This window comes from Neoarius graeffei, chromosome 7, assembly GCF_027579695.1.
Source record: "Neoarius graeffei isolate fNeoGra1 chromosome 7, fNeoGra1.pri, whole genome shotgun sequence".
Taxonomy (NCBI): domain Eukaryota; kingdom Metazoa; phylum Chordata; class Actinopteri; order Siluriformes; family Ariidae; genus Neoarius; species Neoarius graeffei.
Genome location: NC_083575.1, coordinates 31,701,234 through 31,728,792, shown reverse-complemented (window position 1 = coordinate 31,728,792; position 27,559 = coordinate 31,701,234). Strand labels below are relative to the sequence as shown.

Below are 27,559 nucleotides of genomic sequence, written 5' to 3'. Positions count from 1 at the left end.
CTCTGTCCAGCTGTTCTCAATAGTCCCAAAAACTGCACTTAAAACAGCTAATTGAGCTTTAGCAATATTAGCTTTGTGACACTGAGTAATGCCAGTAATGCCAGTATCTCTGTTATGCACTTCTAGAACAGGTGAGGCATCAAAAGAACATCAGTATATTGCTGATTATTGATTCTTTAACTGGACATCCAGGCTTCGACAGACGTCTTAATGCCTGATGATGCAAATGTAGGGCTGTTGCGAAGGCTGGCTATCTGGATGTAGAGGAGCAGACCAAACCCATTAGCCATCTCAGTAACTGGAATTACTGTGTATAAGTTTGGAATCCCATTAAAAGTGGTGCTTGGGTCAGCTACACTTGGTGGAATGCGATCGATACATTTATCAACACGATAATCAACTGTCATCCGCCAAAGGTTTTTAGGTGCACTTCCTGCTTCTTCCGTAAGTGGCCCACTTTTCACAGGCCAAAGACGAGAACAAGAGGAACCGAATGCTTTTCACTAGAATGTCTCCGTTAAAGGGATAGTTCGGGATTTTTGACATGAATCTGTATGGCATCCCCATCAATAGTGTCGTGCAAACACACTGACTTACCCCTGACAGCATCCTGTGAGTCCAGTTTTGGTCCAGACGAAAGTAGTCCGGCAAGTTTGTTGGGGTCACGAAAGTAAAACGTTTTTTGTCTCAAAACAGTATGTGTTCAAAAGAGTGATATATTTGCATCACAAAACCGTTGCCAAATAAAAAGTCAGACCTCGAAATCGCTTGGCACTATTTTCTCTCCCTTCTTATCACTGCGCGCTGCCACCAGGTGACAGCGAAACGCAGACCCACTAAGCTGGTGGGAGACCAAGGCTGCACTCTATCCACGGCTTACACATGTGATGGCACGGAGGATGTGTATAGTGGCAGCATCTGTCCCCCCAGAGAGGATCTTTTCAAAAGCAGGACAGATTATAACTGAGAGGAGAAATAGAATCAGAATTAACTAGTTAATTGCAGCAATTAAAGGAATAGGTAGGAAAAGGAAGGCGCAAAGACACCGCGCAGCGCCTGAAAACGGGTTTTCAGGCGCTGCGCACCCGTTTTCAGGCGCTGCGCGGGGTCTTTGCGCCTGCAGCGGTGCTTTGCCTGTGCTGTGGCTGAAAATAGTTCCAGATATAAATTGGTCTAGTAAATCCCTTCGTGTTAATTTGCATTGATGTGTACTCGATGTGACTGTACAAGTCATGAGAAATAATTATAAAAAATCTTGAGTTATTTAATTCACTTTTGTAACGGCAATGCTAGCTGGACACGCCGGATTACAGCAACTACGCTAAGCTAAGCTAACCTGGGCGTTTATAGATCAGGACAATGGCTGGGTCGGCTACAAAACGCTTTGGCTCACTCATCCAACTCTAGGGACTGCAGGGACTGACTCAATTTCATCTGGGGGTGGCGTACTCCTTTAAATCAAAAATAAAATCTCAGGAGCCGAAAGAGCCGGCTCCCGAAAAAGAGCCGAAATTCCCATCACTAGTAAACAATGAATGAAACAGCCATGGCTGTCACCTGGCGGCAGCGCGCAGTGATACCGAGGGAGAGAAAATAGTGCCAAGCGATTTCGAGGTCTGACTTTTTATTTGGCAACGGTTTTGTGATGCAAATATATCACTCTTTTGAACACATACTGTTTTGAGACGAAAAACGTTTTACTTTCGTGACCCCAACAAACTTGCCGGACTACTTTCGTCTGGACCAAAACTGGACAAGAACTGGACTCTCAGGATGCTGTCAGGGGTAAGTCAGTGTGTTTGCACGACACTATTGATGTCAAAAATCCCGAACTATCCTTTTAACCAAAAGAGCAATTATAGGCCGAATCCCATCAGTAGCTTCCTGAGAAATGGGCTACTGCTTTGTCATTGGGGGGGGGGGGTTTGCTACCTGTGGGTTGTACTGGTTCAATGTCCAGTAAGCCAGTCATTTTTATCCTTGGCCCAGATTGGATGATTAGCAATCGTAAGGTCCATCACCTGTAATGCAAGCACAGAGTGTTTAGACACAGCTGGCTTAAAATTCAATTGTACACTACCGTTCAAAAGTTTGGGGTCACCCAGACAATTTTGTGTTTTCCATGAAAAGTCACACTTTTATTTACCACCATAAGTTGTAAAATGAATAGAAAATATAGTCAAGACATTTTTCTGGCCATTTTGAGCATTTAATCGACCCCACAAATGTGATGCTCCAGAAACTCAGGTGGTGTTTACATTAGACCGTATCCGTCTCGTTTTCGTCGCGGATGCACTGTCCGTGCACATTAAAACGCCGGGAAACGACTCCACCGGCGGAACAACTTGAATCCGCCAGGGCCCACGTATTCAACCCAGTTCGTATCTGATCCGGTGCTGTGTAAACATTGAGGAACGAGGAAACGCTGTGCTGAGCTCTAGCTGACGTCGTCTTTGGACAACGTCACTGTGACATCCACCTTCCTGATTCGCTGGCATTGGTCATGCCACGTTGGTCATGTGACACGACTGCTGAAAAACGGCGCGGACTTCACTTCCTGCTATTGTTTCCGCCTTGTATCACCTTTTTGTTTTTCATTAAAGAGTATAAAAGTATGAATATAATGCTTTGCTTTGTCATTCTTAATGTTGTTCATGGTAAGATGCAAATACTGCCCATTGTGTAGTTATGATTGTCTTTAGGCTCGCCATCCTTCCACTTGCAAGTGGTGAGTGACTTGCGCATGCCCGATATGCACTGGGATCACACACACAGCGGCTCAGTCCCGAATCACTGCTCGCGCACTTCACTCGCGCGCTCTGTGAGCTGCGCAGGGCCGGAGTGCGCACCCTCCAGAGGGCACTCGCTGTTCAGGGCGGAGTGATTTGGAGCGCAGCCGCCGAGGAGGAAGCGCTGAGCCGCACTGACACATTTCAACCTACGTGTCGTCTAATTAGTCATGTGATTAGCGTATCTGTGTATTGCCCGTTGCTGTGTGCATGCGAATCGTGTATTGGCGTTGCTGTGTGCACGCGAATCGCTTTAAAAACGTTAATCTGATGATCCGCTGATACGGTCTAATGTAAACCCCACCTCAATCTGCTCAAAGGAAGGTCAGTTTTATAGCTTCTCTAAAGAGCTCAACTGTTTTCAGCTGTGCTAACATGATTGTACAAGGGTTTTCTAATCCTCCATTAGCCTTCTGAGGCAATGAGCAAACACATTGTACCATTAGAACACTGGAGTGAGAGTTGCTGGAAATGGGCCTCTATACACCTATGGAGATATTGCACCAAAAACCAGACATTTGCAGCTAGAATAGTCGTTTACCACATTAGCAATGGATAGAGTGTATTTCTGATTAGTTTAAAGTGATCTTCATTGAAAAGAACAGTGCTTTTCTTTCAAAAATAAGGACATTTCAAAGTGACCCCAAACTTTTGAACGCTAGTGTATGTGTAATTGTAAACTGACATCAGCACCCAAGATGGGAGAGGTATTAATGCTTGCTGCCATAACGAAGATGTCGCTTACTTTAGGACCGAAACACAAACCTTCAATTCTACAAGTGTTCGAATCATATCCCATCACGTCACGTGTGTGTTAGTTCTATTTAAAGAAAGCATTCTTAAGCTCAAGCGTCTTACAGTAGTTTTGCTTGCAGTGACTAGTTTTATGACTATACCAACACACATCTCTCTGAGCAGGGGCGGACTGAATGTGAACTGTACTCATATTAGCAGCAGCTTGCACTGTAACAGACACGTTTTTATATTAGTATCTCTTTCGTAAAAATACCTAGTCACTGGGGCTACACAAGCCAGTACATACTTGGTGCTGGTCCCAAGCCCAGACAGATTGGGGAGGGTTGTGTCAGGAAGGGCATCCAGTGTAAAACCTATGCCAAATCAAATATGCAGGTTATAAATTGCGGATGATCTGCTGTGGCGACCCCTAATGGGAGCAGCCGAAAAATGATCTCTCTCTCGTATTCGGCGATAATCTCAAAGCTTGCCCATCTTCACTTGGTGCCAGTCAGTCAGATTTTAAAATTGCAAAACTTTTTATGGAGGTCTAATGAGTCCATCTGCCCACTGGATAGATTGAAGCCAGAACATCAGAGATGGTCTTTATCGTTGCATAACCCCCATGCAACATGAAGGATTGAGCAAACCGCTGCGTATACTCATTAACAGGCTCAATTTTTGAGTTGCTGAGTATCAAATCTCTTGGACAAACACTCGTATGTCCACAAAGTCACGAAGGATTTAAAAAAAAAAAAAAGTCAATGTATTGTGTAATTCTTTTAATTGAAACGAGCATTTTTTTTTCTTGTTGTCTTCGTAATAATCTACGGAGCCGTAGAGGGGACATGGTGAATAAAAAAATAACAAAGCGTGGGAACGACTTATAAGGCGTGTGCACGAGATATTAATGCGCGCGCACGAGTTATAACCCGTGCGCACGCTTTGCGTTAAGGCGTGCGCTCGGGTAGTTAAGTGAGGGGACGAGTTACAAATCGTTCCCTCGCTTTCATTAAGGTGCGTGCACGAGATATTAATACGTGCGCTCGAGTTATAAAGGCGTGCTCACGGGTTATTAAAAAGTGAGGGAACGTCTTAAAACGCCTTCCCTCGGTTTATATCCAAGGCGTGGGAATGATATCCTATGTCGTTCCCTCGACTTATTAAAATATTCCCACAATATCCTTGTTTTCGTTGATCTCGTTGCCTGTACACACAGGCTGTAGCTCACCATGGTAGCTCCGGAAATACTAGATGCTATTTTATTCTTTTTTAATATTGGACTCGGATACACAGAAATCCTCGATGCACTTGCATCCCAACATGGCTTTATTAGAAGTCTGAGACACCTCAAGAGAGTTCTGAGAGAGAATGGGCTTCGCCGGGAGGTGTCTCAGACGTGGATGAAGACACCAGTGTTGCCAGATACCGCTGACGTTTTCCAGCCCAAAATATGTTCAGATCCACCAAAATGCACTTAAAACCGCCCAATCTGGCAACACTGGAAGACACGCAGTTCTGTTGTTGTTGATATTCGCCATTTTGGAAACGCAAAATACCAGGATGCAAATTATGCAATGCCCGTATGTAATCAACTCTCCTCACACGTAGCGAGTCGACCACTGTAGCGTTCAGACGTCCCATTTTATATCGGTGCTGCCCCGCAAACTAGCATTTACTCCGGAGTAAATTTCTTAAACCACCTCCCGAGCAGGGTTAGATTTACACTGGTTTAAGCAGCTTTCAGGGGCTACACCGGTATAACTTTGTACCGTGTGAACGCTCTACCGGGGCAGCCCCGGTGCTACACCGGAGTAAAAGTTGCCGTGTGAACACCCCTTATGTCTAGTTGTGAAAGTAAGAGCATTTCCACTTGCACAATGCGACAAGAACTCTGAAGCAGCATTTCTCAATTGCTGGGTCGCACCCTTTAAGATTGCTTAAAGGGACGGACTGCTGGGAAGAAGAAAAAAAAAATGTTGCTGAATGCAAATGATAACACAGAAAACCACTGAAAACTGTAACAGTGAAGCAAATTGTTACATAAAGCGGAGGAAAAAATATAATTAAGTAATGATGAAAAAGGAACGTTCCCGGTCATTGTTTTAGCCAGTGAAAAATTTGATTGTCATGTTGTGCATCCAATTAAATACTGTCAATTTTGGCACTAATTTATCTATAAACAATTGGTGCAAAGATGGAAAAGAAGAGTGAAATTTCCTCTTCCCATAAAAGGCTGGAAAAAAATACTGCAAGTAGGGATGATTTTCCATGATCACGGAGAAAAACACGGAAATTACAGAATTGCTTGCCCGAAATGGAGGTCATTCTGAAACGGAAAACGGGTTTTTGTTGGCATTCAGTTTCAAAACCCAAGAAACTCAATTCATGTAGCAATATGGTGAGAATTTATTTATTTATTGGGGGGGGAATTGAATCTTGGTGTAAACCAGGTTGTCAACAAACTTCCAACTTCCGGCCATGTTGTAAATGACGCGAGGGCTTATGATCAGTGTGCACGCTGATCGGATAAAAAGACATCCGGGGATTATAAGCGGGAACACCTCATCCCAGAAAATATGAAGCAGCTCATAATGCTAAAGTACCATGATGATATTGAGGCTCAGTTTCGGTGAATCTTGCTGAAGCTGTCTCCCGTCTGTTTGTTCATCAGTTATCAGTTAATGTTCATTGCTATTTCAGTGACTTGAGTACTTTGTGAATTTATGGTGACCTTTTATCATGCGCATGTAGGGCTTGACATTTAACGGTAGTCCGACTGTCCGCGACAACCAAATGTTTGGTCCAGACAAATCAAATCCACATCTGCCTGTCCAGTGGGAGAAGTTGAATATTTGTTGAAAATGACCATTTTTACTAGCCTGGCAAGCCAGACTAAATGTGAATATTTAGTCTGGCCTCGATCTGTAGACATTTCTGAAGGGTGGGGGTGGAACAACCCGCTGTCTTTCAAACTGTCTCTGTGCGTATAGGCCAACGCTCTGACCAATCAGCACAACAGTGACTGTGACGTAGTCAGAGCGACAGAAAGCAGTGGGGGAGGCCTTGAAATAATTTTTCAAAATGCGTATTAATTAATAAACAGGTTCTAGATATTAAGAAGTTTGGAGATAATGACCACAAGTTTGGAGTCAGTACCACATACTTAACATACACTTATTTTTTTCAAGGGTTTGCTTAAACTGTTTTTGAGAGTTTTTATTTAGTGGTGTTTGGTGAAATAATTTCCCTTAAATTTAAAATAACGGGAAAATAAGAAACAATCAAAAAGTAATGTTTCAAAGCTGTTTATTAATTCTTCGTACTGCACAAACTAGCCCCATCCTTTTGGCTACGAGCGGAGCCAGCTGGTAGATCAGACTTTTGCCATAGCCGGTCGGCAAAACAGCGAAAACGTCCTTCTTGAAAAGGAATGAGCGGAGAGCCTCTTCCTGCTCATGTTTCAACGAAAGCTCCAAGTCTAATTCTTCTAAAACTGATTCCAAAGCGGAGTCAAACGCGCGCTGTTCACTAGCCGTAGCCATCTTTCCTGTTGTGCTTTCTCCAGCGTCGCTCAGCTTTGTCGTCACTCCTGCAAAAGCCCGCCCAAAGAATCCAAACAAAAACCTTGCGTTGTGATTGGCGGGCACGATTTGATGCCCGGGGTGTTTTTGTTTATATGGTGCGAGGCTAGACCCACTCGTAGGCAAAAATATTTTTGGCCGCTAGGCGGGTGGGTCTAGTTTACTAGGCTACATTTTTACAGTAATTATTCAAGAGTTTCATCAATAAAGTTCCAACCAAACTAATTCAATCACCTCAATTTGGCTGTGTTGTTGTTTATGAAATTCCGGGGAAGCTGAGCACAGCAGGTGCATGTGTTTTTGTTTAAAAAACAACCAAACCATGTTGTAATATCTAATGATGGATTATTAGACTTTGAATTCATTGAAATCAGATAAATGGTGATCAAATGCGTCAGTAAAATAAACATTTATGGTGAATCTTCATTCGGACGTTCATTGTATTTTATCTTTTGTATGGTACACATTAAACATCGCAAGTGAGGTAATATTTTGCAGGAATTTTACAACAGTGCCAAACTCACTTGCGTGGGTGGGGTCCCCCCCCCGTTCACAACGTCATTGTCACCCTCATCATGTCCAACTTGTTTTATTTCGGTTTCATTTCTTTAAATTAATTGATACTTCAGGTTTTACTGGATTAATCGAGATGGGGGGGGGACTGAACTGGCAGTTTTCTGAAATTGAAATCATCAGCAGCTCATTTTGTTTTTTATTTTTAATTAATTTTATTTATTTATTAATTAATTAATTGTAATACCTGCTGAAAATGTTTTTGCCATGATATAGCCTCGGGTGCTGACATGGTATTACAATTCACTCACTCGTCATAGCATGCAAACACTTTGTGAAATCTGTAAATTATCATTTTAACTGAAATGCATAGCTCAGGGGCGGCACGGTGGTGTAGTGGTTAGCGCTGTCTCCTCACAGCAAGGAGGTCCGGGTTCGAGCCCCGTGGCCGGCGAGGGCCTTTCTGTGTGGAGTTTGCATGTTCTCCCCGTGTCCGCGTGTGTTTCCTCCGGGTGCTCCGGTTTCCCCCACAGTCCAAAGACATGCAGGGAAGATGCGAAGTTCAATCTATGTGTCAGCCCTGTGATGACCTGGCAACTTGTCCAGGGTGTACCCCGCCTTTCGCCCGTAGTCAGCTGGGATAGGCTCCAGCTTGCCTGCGACCCTGTAGAACAGGATAAAGCGGCTAGAGATAATGAGATGAGATGCATAGCTCAGAAAGAGCGGTGTCTCTCCCCAGGGATTTCAGATAGCATCCTGGTAAACTGTCATTTTGAAACAGCATTTTGATTCTTGAAATAGCGTCAAAATCCACCCTATATGTTTTTGTAAATACATTCAGTCGGTAAACAGGAAGTCGATGTGCGAAAGACCTGAAAACGGTCTACACGGTATAGAGCCCCAAGCTGATGTTGGTACCAAATGGCTATGATTTGTGGTTGCAGAGAAAAAGGGGGTCAGACCATATGAAATCACCGGAGGCCCCCTGACTGACCATCTCCGATTTGTTTCATACTTTCACAAACTAATGTTATTATTCCCAGTAAACACCATACACAATTTCAGCCTTATATCTTTGTTTTTGAGATATTGGGGCTTTGAAAATGGGGCATGACACTAGCCTGGCAAGCCAGACTAAATGTGAATAAAACTAGCCCCATCCTTTTGGCTACGAGCGGAGCCAGCTGGTAGATCAGACTTAGCCATAGCCGGTCGGCAAAACAGCGAAAACGTCCTTCTTGAAAAGGAATGAGCGGAGAGCCTCTTCCTGCTCATGTTTCAACGAAAACTCCAAGTCTAATTCTTCTAAAACTGATTCCAAAGCGGAGTCAAACGCACGCTGTTCACTAGCCGCAGCCATCTTTCCTGCTGTGCTTTCTCCAGCGTCGCGCAGCTTTGTCGTCACTCTTGCAAAAGCCCGCCCAAAGAATCCAAACAAAAACCTTGCGTTGTGATTGGCGGGCACGATTTGATGCCCGGGGTGTTTTTGTTTATATGGTGCGAGGCTAGACCCACTCGCTAGACAAAAAATATTTTTGGCCGCTAGGCAGGTGGGTCTAGTTTACTAGGCTAGCATGACACTGATTTTACTGTAAAAACGAGTTGTACAGAAAAAGATGCAAAGTTCAATCAGTCATTACTTTTGAGCTATTCATGCTAGATGCATGAAATTTTCAGGAGTTGTTCTTGGGTATTAGGGGTCTTTAACTACCATAAAAGATCCACAGTTACATATTTGTCAGTTTATAGCTTGCTAAACTGTTTAAAAAAAAAAATTAGTTTGTGCTTTGGAGCAGTTTTGGCCCTCTGTATTTCCACATTGAAGCACATCAGATCTTTCAAATGTTATTTATTTCTCGTGTTGTAGTACTATTTTGGTGGCTAAATATTTTTCGAAAAGCAATAAAATGTTCTGACTTATGAGGTGTTAAAAATGAAAGGGAAAAAAATCATTTTACGCCTAGATTTCAAATGCATATTGCTCCTGTATGACAAGGTCTCCCATAAAAAGAATTATACCACTGGAAAGAGCATGTCTTCATTAACATATTCACAAAATATGAAGTTTGTATCTTGAACCAAACTATATTTAAGGTATCAGGCCATCCTTAAAAAAAATCCGTTTCCTGTCCACCAGGTGAGCAAAAAAATTTTCGGGAGGGAGGGATTTTTTTTTTTTTTTTATTATATATATTTTATAGATATATTTTTTAATATGGATGGATAAGAAATCGCAATGCTGTTTGCGACAAATGACAGTTTAATCAACTGAAACTTGTACAAAAACTTTAAGTTAGCATTTTAAATGCTGACTGCAACATGCAAAACTTTTACAAAGGTACTTAAAATGTTTTGAATACTAAACTTTGTACTGCACTGCACTCGTTTGACATTCTGAATCTTTACTATTTTGTTGTTCGCTAGAATACTATTTTGCAATTTCACACTTAAGCAAATGTTTGAAAACTCCGGATCTCCTTCCTTCATGGCGGCTGCCTTTTTTTTTTTTTTTGTGCCGCACGGCGCATGCGCAGAGCTGATTCGATTCTATATTCTGCGCGGAATGCATAAATGTCAAGTTTGATTTTAGATTTACGAACCCGAAAAAAATGTCAAACTGTCGTTAAAAAAAAAATTTCAACGGCACTCACCCAGCCGGTGGACCGGAAACAGAACATTTTTTAATAATGGCCTCAAATACGCTAGCCTGGCTAACGCGACTTCAAAGCTCTCCGAGCTATTGGTCTGGCCAAGATATTAAGCCCAACCGTTTCCCAGAGCCCGTGGTTGACCCACCTCCCTGAAATGCTTCAGTTTGCTACTGGTCAAAGCCAGAAAAGGCTGTGACGAAGCTTAAACCAATCACATCACTCTTTCCTCTGACGTATGCGACGCGACGGGGCTAACTGGTAGATTAAACTCTTACCGAAGCCGGTCGGGAGCAAGGCGAAAACGTCCTTCCTTTCAATAAATACCTCCAGGGCTGCTCTTTGCTCCGTTTTCAATGAGAACTTCCCGTTGAATGCTTTCAATACAGCATCTATGCGTAATAGATGCGGAAGCGTGAATGAAGCGCTTCCGGCATAGATTCTGTAAACAATCTATGGCTTCCGGTCGCAGTTCTACTACGTCAGTGCCTTGAACACGCCTCTACCCAGGGCTGTTGGAGATGCTCAGAGTTGATTGGCTCCCGATTTTTTGGGAGCTTGGAAGAGCTGTAGATAGCTTGCCTGGCCAGACTAAGCTCGCAACAGGCCCTCGTGTTGCGTCACGCTTAGGATGAGCGGGCCCAGGCTACAAATACGCCATGTTTTGCTACAGCCAGAAATGCCGTTTCAAGGCATATGATATATGCTCCAAGTAATACATAAAACCTGGAAACTGACACATTCATATCGATTTTTAATATTGGGCTATTATTAGCATCCTTCAGAAGCGTATGGCTGTGTGCTTCTACTTGCTATCTACTGTAGATACAGTGGCTGATGTTTTGAAGTTTTGCTTCTACTGACACTAGTTTGTTTAAATTGTAGAATTGGGTATGATAAAACTTGCAGAATAAAGAAGCTGAATATTTAGATGGATAAAATACAAATATTTAGTTTTCGGATACAATTTTGTGATTGTATTTTAAGTACAGTGGCTCTATATTTAACATTTCTGTTTGTGGTGAAACATGGCATATTTGATACCTTAAATGTAGTATAAATATAGTTCAAGATACCAACTTCATATTTTGTGAATATATTAATGAAGACATGCTCTTTTCAGGAGTATAATTCTTTTTATGGTAGACCTTGGGTCCGTGTACTTTTTCGTTCATTCATTATTCTAATTTGGAATGAAAGATGAAAATTAAAAAAGGGTGCAACTTGGTGTTTTATTTAAAACAATACAAGCAGAAATGGCTCTATTTTGTTTTCGAAATGTATTGCCATCATCAAATAGTAGTATTAGAAAAGTGGACAACATTTCTGATCGTTTTCTTATTTTGTAATATTCATTTATTCCTTTATTGAATTTCATTTGGGGCTAAGGTATTAGGCAGAGACCCGTCCACCCGTAAATTTGACGGGCAATTGCCGATTTCAACGGGCAAGTATACACACAGACGGATACTGAAACGGACGATAATGCCGAAAATTTTCGCACATGAATACTCCCACATGTCATCCGATAAATCCAGTTATGTTCCGCCCACACACGGACTGGCCATCGGGAGTAGCGGGAGTTTTCCCGGTGGGCCGGTGGTTCAGTGTGGGCCGGCGGAGAAAAAAAAAAAAAAAAAACAGTTGCGCGCTGGCCTTTAATATGATAAGCAATGTTAACAGTTTCTTTAACAAACTGTTAACATTGCTTATTACAGTTGCGCGCTGGCCTTTAATATGATAAGCAATGTTAACAGTTTGTTAAAGAAACTGTTAACATTGCTTATCATATTAAAGGCCAGCGCGCAACTGTTTTTTTTTTTTTTTTTTCTCCGCTGGCCCACACTGAACCACCGGCCCACTGGGAAAACTCCCGCTACTCCCGATGGCCAGTCCGTGTGTGGTTCCGCCATCATTTACAAATCGTAAGAAACACAGTTTAATACGAAAAATACTGAAAACTTGAAATGAAAAATCAGAATATTTCATCGTTTCCGCCATTTTGGCCCGCACTGAATCTTGTAACATGCGGACTGAATAAATCGCGAATTCTGATTGGTCGAAAATTGCCAAACACCCTGCGTTGTAGTTTCCTCTTTCTTGGCGGGAGAACCGCATTTTTTTTTGCTGACTCACTCTTCTGGATCAAGATGAATCCCAACAAACGCCCCAAATTGAATGTGACAAAAACTGATTCGTTTTTCCACAAAAAGACAGAAAAGGTATGTGTGATACATTGATTAACAAGGGGGGTTCATTGGGGTATGGTAAAATAGAATACTGTTGGTTTTTTTTTTTTATTAAATACTGTAACTAGATCAAAAGATTATATACAATTCATTGTTGTTTATTTTCTTTTCACTTTTGTTACCAAATCAAACACCATACATACATCTGATACATTCAGGAGTGAAACTGAAAAAAATACAAAGTAAAAATATGCAATATTTCTGATCAAAAATTACACGCCATTTCACCCTGAAAATGTCCTAGAATGCAGGAAATGAAGTCTAAATTTCAAAAATTTTCTGGGGGGGCATGCCCCCAGACCCCCCTAGAGGGACTTCGCGCCTGCGGCGCTCGTCTTCGCACCTGCGGCGCTTATCAGGATTATATAAAATATTATTTTTGACTGGTAAATTTCTTTTTCTGCCTAATACCCTATTTGGGGCAATGTCAAAACACGAAAGAAATCCTACCTCATCAACAGCTGAGGAAACGGCGACTTCCAATTGTGCATCAGATACCACTTTCGTAAGGTTGTGAGCTTCACAAAAGCTCCGTACACTCATAACAGAACAGCCATGTCCTGCGCCAATTAGGGATGGCGAAAACTAAAAAAAAAAATCTTGACCGACCACCGAGCCTCATTAGCCGGTTAAAGTCAGTTAACCTATGAGTTTAACAGGGATGCAAACGGCGCGCCTTTTGGCGGATGCCGCCTTTTTCACGGCTGAATCGTGCAGATCCGATTTTTTTTGGGGGGGGGGGGGCGTTGGAGTGTCTGAATAATTTCAACGGCATTTGCTTATTTAGTAATTTTAATACAGAATTTACTCTGATGAAATTATTCAGACACTCCAACGCGCCCCCCCCCCCCCCCCCCCCCCCCCCAAAAAAAAATCGGATCTGCACGATTCAGCCGTGAAAAAGTCGGCATCTGCGCCTTTAGTTTGTGTGGAGAGATATGATCTGCAATAACATGCATTGTTGGCTACAGACCGAAACATACTTTCAGAATGCACTGGCCAAGGCAGGACTAAACTCCATGTGCCTTCTAATAATAATTAAAAAAAAAAAAAAAACAGAATAGTAATTTGTAAGCTAAAAAGCCTGTGTCTACACTTTTCTCTCGCCGAGTGGCAGCTGTTTTCAACTGGGGCGGGAGGGCGGGACATGACTGAATGGGTGTTTCTGATTTGTCAGCTGTCATCCTTACACCGCATGGCATGCCCCAAGCATTTACAACACAGAATTCCAGGTTCTCCGCTCCAAAATTGGCAGCTTCAAAACGATTGATTTTTTTATTTATTTATTTTTTTTAACAGACAACCAAAAAAAAAATTAACCGGTTGACGTTGATTCGGTCAACCACCGGTCAAACGGTCATCGGTTAACATCCCTAGCGCCAATGTCTTTGAGGTGCTGTGAAATATCTGCATGCATAGCATGCCTTCGCAACATTTCGCAAATTAAGTCGGAATATGCCTCCAAAGACGCCATGTCATGCGGATGAGAATAAACAAACCATAACGCTCCCAACCCGCCCACAAGCTTAGGCTTCCAGGTCACCCAAAACCTAAGTTCTAAATAAACTAAAATGCAATTCAGAACGGCATTTTTCAAAATTTCTTTTTCCCTTTTTCTGCTGTTCAATGACTCATTTTCAATAACTAAAAATACATCAAAACATGGCTCTGGATTCCATTTCACAAGTCATACACAAGTGTAAAAATTCATAAACGAGTCCTTTTTCATTTCTCATGTGACTTCCGAAATAGAATAATGAATGAACGAAAAAGTACACGGACCACCTTGTCATACATGAGCAATATGCATTTGAAAAATCATTTCGTACCTGTTTTTCATTTTTAATGCCTCATAAATCACATTTTTATTTCTTTTAGAAAAATACTTGGTCACCAAAATAGTAGTATAACATGAGAAATAAATACCAAAATTTGGAAGATTTGATGTGCTTCAATGTAGAAATATAGAGGTAAACTAGTATAACCCCCCCCACCCCACCCCACCCCCCAGGGGTTTAATAAAAATAATTTTCCCCAACACCCAATTATTTTTGTTTAGTGGACTGAAAGCAACTAAATTCGAATCACAGACCTCCAATTTTATCAGGTTTTTTTAAAAAAATGGAACAATTAATGAATTTAAGACCACGTAGCCCTAAATTCTCTGCAATTTTTTTTTTTTTTTCCTTGCTTCACCATGACCCAATTCAAGATACTACGTCATGCATCACGTGGTGGGCTTTCCCCGTTCGCGCAAGGCATTGTGGGGATACACATTTGAAACGGGAGAGAAAAACGGAGGACGTGAGTGAAACGTGAAAGACCGACTACAGTAATGGAAAGAGAGAAGAAAAGGGGTTATGTTGCAAAGGAAAGGAAACGCAGGACCAAACTACTGAATATCGGCGGTCAGCGAGCACCTCGGTGTGATCAGCTGTTCGTTTAGCGACAGAATGATGTAACCGTCAGTGCACGGTCGAAGGTAAACCTGAAGATGGGAGTAATGCAACACTGTGAACGCCAGCTGCCGTAACACCCAGAAGAAGAAGGTAAACCTGCGCATGCGCACACGGACTTCCTCTGTCTGCTTGACTGCAGGAAAGCGAGCGATTTCATGCATGTTATTTGCTAGGGAATCCCCTCAAATTAAATAACTTCCCAGCCACAGAATGGCCTGTGGTATGTTTTGAGATTACAGAAATAAACATGCGTCACAATGACCAAATTTCAGAGGGAATTAAATTTCATCGATTTTATGAAGTCAAAAGGCCGTTTAGCTTCGTCGGTACGTCCATATACTAGGATACAGTATGCATTGAAATACTGTTTTCCTCAAGCTTCCCATGTTTTTTTTTGTTTTTTTTTTTAATAGAGGCATAGATTACAAAACCAGGTATATAAATGACTCACTAAAAGCGAGCCACGCCTAACCAATTGAGCGGTTCATATATGCGAGGCAACACAACAGATGTGTGACAAGTGTGGACGCTGCATTGACATTTTTAAAGTTCACACAGAACCAGACCGGCCGATCGGCTTTGGTCACCAAGATTACGTGTGTGTGTGTGTGTGTGTGTGTGTGTGTGTGTGTGTGTGTGCACACTGGTGACTGTGTAAGGCCACACCTGCAGGAATCTCAGTGTGGTGCTCTAGAAGGTTATTGTGACTGGAGGCAAGAACGCCATTTGGAAAATTCCTCTTGCAACTGGGAAACCTGTGCTTGGTGGGAGGTGGTCTCCACAGGGGACCAGGATGAATTGGGTCACACTTTTTGGACTTTTTGTCTATTTAGTTGTGCTTTGTTGGCTTGTTTTCTTTGGCTGATTTGTTACTACAACAGAATATTACACAAGGTGTTATTCTGTCACTTGTACATCTGGCACTAGAACTTTCTTATCTCGAAGTTCAGCACTTCTGGTACCTGACCTTTGTACTTATTATACATCGCTCTGGATAAGAGCATCTGCTAAATGCCTTTAATGTAATGTATCTGGTCCCAGCTCCTCCCTCTCAGGAACCAATGTTGGCAAAGCCACAGGAACCTCCCTTCTACACAGATTCAGGAGATAAGTGGTATATTTGAAGCACATCTCCTCGGTTTGCCTGATCTCATAGTTGGTGTCTCCGACTCGCCATGTGACCTCAAAGGGTCCTTGCCACTCCGTGGGTAATTTTAGAGCGCGATGTGGGTAGTAAAGCAAAGACTGTATTTCCTGATGCAAATTCCCATAGCTGAGTACCCAATTATACAACCAGGATTGCTATTCTCCTGTTTTGGGTGACTCGATGTGTGGAGTTTTGATCTTGGGTGAAGAACGTGCTGAATTTCGTTTTTCCTAGTAGAAAGTTCCTCCTCTCAAATTTCCCTTATGACATCCAAGCTGTCACAAGGCTTGTGCCTATACTATAATTCAAATGGGGAGAACCCCGTGGAGGCTTGCGGGACCGCCCATCATGCAAATAATAGTGGTTTGAGCCATTTATCCCAATACTGTGCATCCCAGTGAATGAGCTTACGAATCATGTTTCTAAACATTTGATTAAACTGTCCAACCAGTCCATTTATCCATGGATGATAAATGTGTACAAATTGATTTTAATTCTCATTAAAGGCAATTCCATGTAAATGTCAACCTCAGCATGCAAAAATAAAGCAACATGTAATACATCAAAACCACTCCCATACCCCTTTTCCACCAAATCAGTTCCAGGGCTGGTTCGGGGCCAGTGCTGGTGCTGGTTCACAACTCGTTCAACTTGCGAGCCAGCTGAGAACCAGTTTGCTTTTCCATAGCTCGCGGTGCTAAGCGTAGCCACGTCAGTTACGTCGCTGTATACGTCAGTTACGGTGCTACGTTTGCATAAACCTTGGCATGAATATCAAAGCAAAAACAACACGGAAGAAGCAGCAGCAACAACAACAATAATAATAATGAATGACTTCACGTTTGTACAGCCGCTGCTTCTCGTTGCTTAAAAATGGTGATCTTTCGCGGTCTTATTGTTGTTGGTCTTAACAACTCCGCCCCCCCGATGATGTAAGCGGTTCTTTCCTCTGGCCCAGCAGAGAGTTGGTGCTAGCCTGGAACTGGTTTTTCTGGCCCCAGAGCCAGTTCTTTGTCAGTGGAAACAGAAAACCCGGTTCCAAACTAGGCACTGGCCCCGAACCAGCCCTGGAACTGCTTTGGTGGAAAAGGGGCACCAGAGATATCACCTAGGCCTGTATTTTACAGATGTGAATAAGTTGAACCAATTTGTAACCAACCTAATATGTCACTGTCAGTCTTTCTTTCTTATAATGTAAACCCCAAGCTAAAATCAACTTTGATCATGTACAATTCTATATTATTGCCACAAGCCACAGAAATGTATGCTAAAATCCACAAAACAGCAAAACAATAGCCATCCTAAATATTATTTAAGAACTTTGATAGTTTTAGCTGATATTTAGAGAGTTTTTCAAAGGGTTATGGTGGTTAAATTGCTGATTTTCTAAACATATGCCATGTCTATTTCAGACGCGTCACATCCATAACGGAATTTCATCACATCCATAACGCTGACTTTTCCTTCCGAAACTCTGCATGAAATACAAAATATTTTAAACAAAGATTTTTTAATATTCACCTTGGACCCCTCTATCAAATGGATATCTCCATTTCGACATTAGGTTTACAATTTCACAGAGTTTGATAAAAATGTACAGTCACCCAAGAAAAGTGATACTTTTTCTGTCACATCCATAACGCATCTTTTATTGGCGTTTTCTGGCATGCCCTAGATGTACTATGGGAATTGTTCTTGTTCTATCACTTCTCCAGTATGGTACAGCCTTAAAATATGCAACACCTGTTTAAATACTGGGAGACAATAAAACATGCACTGGGTCATTTGTTGCCATTTTGAGTTCAAGTGTCACGTCCATAACGCTGGAATTGCTCTTAATTTGTACAGATCATGAAGTGTACACGACATTTAATGTTGTGTTTTGATCAGTCACAATCTCTTCGGAAACGTAAGCATGCCTCTACAACACTGCACGCAGTAATGTGGCGTAAAGGCACTGCTTCCCCGGGTATCGCATTGCATAATCTCCTCAGACTAATACAAAGCGATGCCCTCGTATAGTCCAGTCTAATGGCCTGACTAGATCCATACCAGTTCTTTCTAAGGGAATGTCAATGATAAAAGGTACAAATGCTTTGTATTAGTAAATTATGCAACATGATACCGGGAAACAGTGCTTCGAACCAATGTTTTTGTTTCCCCAGTCCCAACTCTTTTGAAACATGTTGCTGGCATTTCACTTTCAAAACTACATCGATTTGTTCTCCATTCCCAAACATTTGCGGTGGTGTTAAAGGTAGAGGGGAGAAGGGGGTAAACATGCCCCATCCTACTTTTTTGAAACAGGTTTCTGGTATCTAATTCAAAGTGTGCATTATATTTAAACAGTTACAACGTTTTATGTCTCATCTCATCATCTCTAGCCGCTTTATCCTGTTCTACAGGGTCGCAGGCAAGCTGGAGCCTATCCCAGCTGACTACGGGTGAAAGGCGGGGTACACCCTGGACAAGTCGCCAGGTCATCGCAGGGCTGACACACAGACACAGACAACCATTCACACTCACATTCACACCTACGGTCAATTTAGAGTCACCAGTTAACCTAACCTGCATGTCTTTGGACTGTGGGGGAAACCGGAGCACCCGGAGGAAACCCACGCGGACACGGGGAGAACATGCAAACTCCGCACAGAAAGGCCCTCGCCGGCCACGGGGCTCGAACCCGGACCTTCTTGCTGTGAGGCGACAGCGCTAACCACTACACCACCGTGCCGCCACATTTTACGTCCTTGTACTATTTTTAATGAAATACGGGGTTTCTATGATTTTGCAAATCATTGCATTCTGTTATTTGTTTTAAATCCAATCAATTTCAGGGTTTTTTCTAGAAAAATTTAGTATGAGGGTGCTCACCATGGCGAGGGAGCGAAGCAGGGGGGGGATGGTGCTGGTTGTCCCCCCCCGCCGTGCAAAGCCTTTGAAAAATGCTCCAATGGGACATTGAGTATCTGAGAGGGAAATTGTAACAAATTGTCTGTCAACATTGAAAAAGAAAGAAGTAATCTTCTTCTGCCCTGGACAGTCTTTGGCTTTCTTCCGTTTCGTGCCGCGGGATGACATCTTTAAATGCCCAAGTGTCAACAAAAACAACTCGCGAACTACTTCTGTCAAAAACTCCCGCGCCGGTGGGTGAAAGGTCATTCAGTCTCGAGAAATCTCGCTCTACAAGTCAGCTGACCTTGCATGTAACCCATGTCAAATCTCGCGAGAGCAGCAGCGACAAGTAAACAACATGGCGCCTCAGTCTGGAAAACGCCAATTCGGATTGTTTTTGCACCGTCTGGCGGTGTATCTACTATGACTGGAATATTTTTGGAGCAATTATAACGTATTTGATGATCAGACACATTGTCACGTAGTGTTACTGGGATGTTTTCACGGAGTCGGTAAGGGGGCGCACGCCGAGAGTAAGAGGGCGCAGCGCCCCCGTTCCCCCGTTTAGACGAAAGCCTGAATTTATTTGTATAGCACTTTTAACAGTAGACATTGTTGCAAAGCAGCTTTACAAACAATAGATTCTAAACATGGAAACTACTAAATTGATCCCTAATGAGCAAGCCTGAGGTGTCTGTGGCAAGGGGAAAACTCCCTTAGACAACATGAGGAAGAACCCTTGAGAGGAACCAGACCCGAAAGGGAACTCGCCCTCATTTGGGTGATAACTGTGTGATTTTTATCATGGATGCAAACGGCACGCCTTTTGGCGGATGCCGCCTTTTTCACGGCTGTCTGGGGGACTTGTGTGAATCGTGCAGATCCGATGAGTTTTTTTTTTGGGGGGGGGGGGGGGGCGTTGGAGTGTCTGATTATAATTTCATCAAACTAAATTCTACATTAAAATTACTAAATAAGCAAATGCCGTTACAGTCCATGAAACATAGGAAGTATAAGTATGAGAAGAAAACAGTAAATCAGAAAGCTGCGCACGTAAAGCCAATTACGTAACTTACGTTGGACTGATGGAAATCCTTGCGTGTGCAGTGAAGTGCAGCCAGCAGCAGATAATGGCGCGCAGCCAATTCGCTTTACGTGCGCAGCTTTCTGATTTATTGTTTTCTTCTCATACTTCTACTTCCTATGTTTCATGGACTGTAACGGCATTTGCTTATTTAGTAATTTTAATACAGAATTTATTTTGATGAAATTATAATCAGACACTCCAACGCCCCCCCCCCCCCCCCCCCCCCCGAAAAAAAAAACCTCATCGGATCTGCGCGATTCACACAAGTCCCCCAGACAGCCATGAAAAAGGCGGCATCCGCCAAAAGGCATGCCGTTTGCATCCATGTTTTTATGAATAACTTTCTTCTATTGTGTAACCACAAAATTACACAATAGAAGAAAGTTATTCATAAAAACATGGATGCAAATGGCACGCCTTTTGGCGGACCGGTAAAGCGACCGCATCAGCCTCCGCAGTGATGTGGTCGCTTTACCGGTCCATCGTGGTGAAGGAGCTGAACCAAAAGGCGAAGCTCTCAATTTAGCGGTCGATCTACGTTCCGACTCTCACCTATGGTCATGAGCTTTGGGTAATGACCGAAAGAACAAGATCGCGGATACAAGCGGCCGAAATGAGTTTCCTTCACAGGGTGGCTGGGTGCTCCCTTAGAGATAGGGTGAGAAGCACAGTCACTCGGGAGGAGCTCGGAGTAGAGCCGCTGCTCCTCCACATCGAGAGGAATCAGCTGAGGTGGCTCGGGCATCTTTTTCGGATGCCTCCTGGACGCCTCCCTGGGGAGGTGTTCCAGGCATGTCCCCCCGGGAGGAGGCCAGTGTTGCCAGATACTGCTGACGTTTTCCAGCCCAAATTATGTTCAAAACCCGCCAAAATGCACTTGAAACCGCCCAACTTGGGCGGGAAACCGCCCAATCTGGCAACACTGGAGGAGGCCCTGGGGAAGACCCAGGACACGCTGGAGGGACTATGTCTCTCGGCTGGCCTGGGAACTCCTCAGTGTTCTTCCCGAGAAGCTGGCCGAGGTGTCTGGGGAAAGGGAAGTTTGGGCTTCCATGCTTAGACTGCTGCCTCCGTGACCCGGTCCCGGATAAGCGGAAGAAGACGAGACGAGACTTTCTTCTCTGTGTCTTTGACCATATAAAGTGCAATTGTGTAACCACAAACTTCATTATAGTATTAGCATGAAGTCTGTTTTGTTGAAGTTATCAACTGTTCACTGATGGTGATTTGAGTGCAAGACTGTTTGATGATGACTGCAGCCCTAAAGTTATCATGGCAATTGTAATCTTAAGCCATCATAGCAAAGCTGTAAGTGTCCAGAGTCATCATCTAAGTGTATCTTTAGATTGTTCATATGGGTCCATCCTCCACAGGAGCGCGGTGATGAGACCTCCAGCCAGAAGTAGGGCATCAGGATGGATCAGGCAGGTCTGAAGAGCAGGAGAGGCCAGCATCACTGGTATCTCAGGATTGACGTGTAACTTGACCGAGAGGGAGGGAGAATAACGCAGATCGTTAGGTATACCTGCTGTCGCCTAATGTTTTACACAGCATCCCAACTTTTTTGGAATTGCAGTTGTACATCTAAAAGTACTGTAGCTTTCTTCTGCACCTTGCCGTATCAAGGCTTCAAGCTTGTTCTTATGTCAAAGTGTAATTGGAACATGGATATTGAGTCTCCAAGGCTGCCTATGTTTAGCCTGACTAACGCGACTTCAAAGCTCTCCGAGCTATTGGTCTGGCCAAGATATTAAGCCCAACCGTTTCCCAGAGCCCGTGGTTGACCCGCCTCCCTGAAATGCCTCAGTTTGCTACTGGTCGAAGCCAGAAAAAGCTGTGACGAAGCTTAAACCAATCACATCACTCTTTCCTCTGACGTATGCGACGCGACAGGGCTAACTGGTAGATTAAACTCTTACCGAAGCCGGTCGGGAGCAAGGCGAAAACGTCCTTCCTTTCAATAAATACCTCTAGGGCTGCTCTTTGCTCCGTTTTCAATGACAACTTCCCGTTGAATGCTTTCAGTACAGCATCTATGCGTAATAGATGCGGAAGCGTGAATGAAGCGCTTCCGGCATAGATTCTGTAAACAATCTATGGCTTCCAGTCGCAGTTCTACTACGTCAGTGCCTTGAACACGCCTCTACCCAGGGCCATTGGAGATGCTCAAAGTTGATTGGTTCCCGATTTTTCGGGAACTTGGAAGAGCTGTAGATAGCTTGCCTGGCCAGACTAAGCTCGCAACAGGCCCTCGTGTTGCATCACACTTAGGATGGGCGGGCCCAGGCTAGCCTATGTTGTGTTTGTTGTTTTTTTTTTTTTTTTTCCCCCTCATGTGTTCATCCTGGATGATTGGTTGACAGAACAATCACACCAAAGGGTAATAAAATATCCAAAAATAATCAAGTTTACGTGGTTAATTAATTCTCAATCAACCGCGAGTTGGCCTAGTTGTTAGCGTGTCCTGATCAAGAGGCTGAGAGTTCTACTCGTGGTTGGGTCACACCAAAAGACCATCATAAAAATGGTACCTACCTACTGCTGTCTGGCAAGGTGGCAGTAGATGTGAGTGGGGAGTCAAACTCCCTTGCGGTTACCAGAGGACTAGCCCCCCACTGTAACCCTAGCTGTACAGGCATGAGGCTGAGGGCTGTGGAAACAGAGATTGGAGCCGCCCAAGACGCTCAATTGCATGGTGCGGGAAGGACTTTGGACTTTTCTTTCTCAATCAAAATGCCAGAAAGAAGCTTATATTGTGGTCATGATTTGAATTTTTCATGCAGTTCTTACTAGGGGTGTTCACATGGCAACTTTTACTCCGGTGTAGCACCAGGGCTGCCCCGGTAGAGCGTTCACACGGTACAAAGTTATACCGGTGTAGCCCCTGAAAGCTGCTTAAACCGGTGCAAATCTAACCCTGCTCGGGAGGTGGTTTAATAAATTTACTCCGGAGTAAATGCTAGTTTGCGGGGCAGCACCGATTTATAAAATGGGACGTCTGAACGCTACGGGGTAGACTTGCTACGCGTGAGAAGAGTTGATTACATACGGGCATTGCATAATTTGCATCCTGGTATTTTGCGCTTCCAAAATGGCGAATATCAACAACAGGACTGCGTGCCTTCCAGTGTTGCCAGATTGGGCGGTTTTAAGTGCATTTTGGCGGATTTGAACATATTTTGGGCTGGAAAACGTCAGCAGTATCTGGCAATACTGGTGTCTTCATCCACGTTGTTTTCCCGGCGCTTGGTGATGCCATGACAACCGGGAAAAGGAAGTACATTTTCACGCATGCACATATTTCGTTTCCGCATTATTACTATCGTATAGCACGGTCGCAAAAACTGCCGTGTGAACGCCAGTGGGGCTGCACCGGTGCTAACACGCTTCTCTCTAGTAAGCAGGGTTGTGACGTGTGAACACGCCACAAAATTTACACCGGTGTAAGATATATCGCAACAAAATACATCGGTGCAGCATCGATGCAAATATGTGCCGTGTGAACACCCCTATTTTGAAAAAAAAATTTTTTTTAGGGGTTTATTTATTTATTTATTTATTTATTTTTAAAATTTTCCTGGAGTCTGATCAAATGTCTGTTTTTCTTTCTATCTTTCAGAACACTCCAAATTCAACATAGATCAGATTTACCCTGAGCACCATTCTGTGTGGAACTAGCAACACCAGAACTGACATGGGTACACCAGGTTCAGGGCGAAAACGTGCACCTATCAAGGACCGATTCTCTGCTGAGGATGAGGCCTTAAATAGCATAGCACGAGAGGTAAGTTGTTAATCTGATGGTGGGAGTGTATGTGTGGTAAGATTAGATTTGGGAACTTTTATACCAGGGCTTGGAACCAGAATTTTTTTCCTATTGGTTCGTTCCGAACAGAAACAGAATTTTAACGTTTCCGGTTTTGGGTTCCACCATTTAAATAGACGTTCCCGAACCGGTTAGAACAAAAAAATTTTGTTCCCGGAACGGTTAATTACGTTCCCTGTCAGCTGTTTAACAAATGGCTATAAAATGATGTCTCTGTCTCATCCAGCTTAAGCCAAATGTAGGCTAATTCTATTACAACCTTCATTAAATAAGACAAGAAATAATTCAAAACAATTATTATTTCAAATGTTGGCGATTTGGATTCTCAGTATGTCTCCCCATCTACACAAACAGAAAAAGTGCCAAAAATGAAAGATAATTCGTTTAGTGTGTTACCAAAGGCTAGTCAGGCCCTATGCATTGATAGGCTAACAGAGGTTAACATCATTTAATGTTCGCGAGCCTCTCATTAACGTGGACAAATATATTGATATCGTGTTTGAAATTAACATTTTTGAATAACGATAGACTGCAATATTTACCTCTTATTTAAGATGTGGAGACGTGATAGTAGTCCACCCTCCCGCTCTCTCCATTCAGTCAGCGAACGTCACACAGGAAGTGAACCCCAGCGGGTCATAGAAACTTGCGCAGGAGAAGAATGACTTTTTTATTTGTAGGCTACGGAAACTTTGAGGAACGAAATAAAAACTGGTATTATCCGGTTACCATTATTTTTAATAAGCGTTTCTGTTCCGGAACATAAAAAATAATAAAGCTTCTGGTTTCGTTTCTGTTCCATGTGAAATAGAAAAAGTTCCCGGTTTTCGTTTTCGTTCCTTGAACCGGTTCAAAGCCCTGTTTTATACCCATATAATAAGTGTTACCAATAGTTTATTTTAAGGAATCAATCTTTTCAAGGTTCATCACAGCCAAAATCTCTGAGAAAGAAAGAGGAAAAACACTAATTTACTTGTTAATGAAGAATAAGACAAAGGTTACTTTTATCGTATTTTCTGTCTTCCTAATATACACAATTAATAAAAAGAGAAATGAAACAGGCTCTCAACACATACAGCTTCCTAGCGAATGTTGGTTTCATGCGACAAATATGGACTATAGACTGCTGAAAGAGGCTACTGCCATTTGGGAATACTGCTGCCATGAAGGGGTGTACTTGGTCTGCAACAATATTTTGGTAGATGGTACGTGTCAAAGCAACATTCACCTGAATGCCAAGGATTCCCAGCAGAACATTGCCCAGAGAGAGAATCACACTGCCTCTGCCGGCTTTCCTTTTTCCTATAGTGCATCCTAGTGCCATCTTTTCCCCAGATAAGTGATGCACATGGACACAGCCATCCACATGCTGTAAAAGAAAACATGATTCATCAGACAAGGCCACGTTCTTCCATTACTCTCTGGTCCAGTTCTGATGCTCCTGTGCCTATTGTAGGCACTTTTGGCAGTGGACGTGGGTCAGCATGAGCACTCTGACTGGTCTATGGTAGAGCCCTGCACTCCCGCGGGACCCGATGCAAAGCAGTGCGGCGCGGGACAAATTTTGAAAGCTCATTGCGGGCGGGAGGGGGAGTGCACAATGCGGGAGCGGGCGGGAGAGGTGATAAGCTGCAGTCCCGCTAACTAAAAACGTGTTTAAAATAAAATTTATGTCTATCATATATAATTTGTGCTGGATATTTTATTTGGCATTAATAACATTTTAAGATGCCTAAATTTGCAGATGTGGTCTAATCTCGCGTACGTTTCCGATTCCTTTCCGCTCTTCCGTGTTTGAGATCTCTGATCATGGCAGAAGAGCAGAGCTCCTCTAGTGAAGCTCACAGTGCTTCAGAAGCAAGTGCTGCTTTAAAAAGAGGTACATTTACCGTTAAGTCAAGAGTCCTGAAATCAGACATTTGGAAGTCGTTCTCACTTGTGTACGATGCAGAGGGAAATCAGCTGCCCTTTGCTTGTTGTGATAAGTGCCAAAAGGTTCTGACATACAACGGCCATAAATCAGGCACATCAGGCCTGAGGTGGGGTTTACATTAGACCGTATCAGCGGATCATCAGATTAACGTTTTTAAAACGATTAGCGTGCACACAGCAACGCCAATACACGATTCGCGTGCACACAGCAACGCCAATACACGGATACGTTCGGCTCCGCAGGCATCCTGCACTCCAAATCACTCCGCCCTGAACAGCGAGTGCCCTCTGGAGGGTGCGCACTCCGGCCCTGCGCAACTCACAGAGCGCGCGAGTGAAGTGCACGAGCAGTGATTCGGGACTGAGCTGCTGTGTGTGAGATCCTAGTGCATATCGGGCATGCGCGTCACTTACCACTTGCAAGTGGAAGGATGGCAAGCCTAAAGACAATCATAACTACACAATGGGCAGTATTTGCATCAGTATTTGCAGTATTTTCATACTTTTATACTCTTTAATGAAAGGTGATACAAGGCGGAAGTCCGTGCCGTTTTTCAGCAGTCGTGTCACATGACCAACGCCAGCGAATCAGGAAGGTGGATGTCACAGTGACGTTGTCCAATGACGACGCCAGCTAGAGCTCAGCACAGCGTATCCGCGTATTCTCAATGTTTACACAGCACCGGACCTGACACGATCTGGATTGAATACGTGGACCCTGGCGGATTCCCGTTTCCCGGCGTTTCCAGGCGTTTTAATGTAAACGGACAGTGCATCCGCGAAGAAAACGAGACAGATACGGTCTAATGTAAACTTGGCCTGAATCGCCATGTATGTACAGTCTTAAAAGGACAACAGTTGTTGGAGTTCAGAGGGAACAACACAAAAGTGAAAAGCCTCTCTGTAAAGCCTCAGCTGCGCATGCTGCCTGGCAACGCACACCCTCGCTATGTGCGCTAGGTGAAGGATCGGTCAGTGGAGAGCTCAGCTAAGCTCAGCATGTTTAATTCCCCAAGCCAATGACAAGAACTTTTGTGAGAAATAACGCGAACGTCTGCATCATGTGGGATTTGCGGGCGGGAGTGGGACAAAATATGGCAGGCGGAAGCGGGACTGAAAATCATAATTCTTTGCGGGAGTGGGACTGCACAATGCGGGAGCGGGACTGAAAATTCTGTCCCGCGCAGACCTCTAGCCTATGGCTATGCAGCAAGCTACAGTGCACTGTGTGTTCGGACACCTTTCTATCATAGCCAGCATTAACCTTTTCAGCAGTTTGTGCTACATTAACTCTTCTGCTGGATCAGACAAGACGGACTAGCCTTCACTCAGCGCACGCATCAATGTCCCTTGGGTGCCCATGACTCTGTTGCTGGTTCATCAGTTGTCAGTTGTTTTTCCTTGGATAACTTTTCGTAGGTACCAACCATTGCATACTATGAATGCCCCAAAAGACCTGCTCTGAACCAGTTGTTTAGCAATTACAGTTTGACCCTTGTCAGAGTGCACTCTTCATTTAGTCTACCTATAATCGATGAGGCAGACAGGAAGAGAAAACCAACCTGCCAAAAGTACAAGACCTGTATCTGCACTATACTGTGGTGTCCTCTGCAAACCTGATCATAAGGGGCTGAGTACACAGCCCTGGGGTGTGCCGCTGATCATTGTGATGGTGCTACAGGTGTTGCAACTCTG

At 43.5% G+C, this 27,559-nt stretch overlaps 1 protein-coding gene across 10 annotated transcripts in view; it reads left to right on the top strand.

Annotated features, from left to right (window-relative positions):
* lrrfip2 (leucine rich repeat (in FLII) interacting protein 2) overlaps window positions 1-27,559 on the top strand; it is a 240,862-nt gene that overhangs the window by 40,566 nt on the left and 172,737 nt on the right. For 8 of the 10 annotated variants that reach the window (XM_060925518.1, XM_060925512.1, XM_060925513.1 and 5 more), the window contains one exon: window positions 23,726-23,890. In XM_060925518.1, the coding sequence (XP_060781501.1) occupies window positions 23,801-23,890 (90 nt within the window). In that variant the 5' untranslated portion in view covers window positions 23,726-23,800. Of the gene's footprint in view, window positions 1-21,520; window positions 21,626-23,725; window positions 23,891-27,559 lie in introns of those variants that run through there. The other 2 variants (XM_060925511.1, XM_060925517.1) reach the window with 2 other exon arrangements.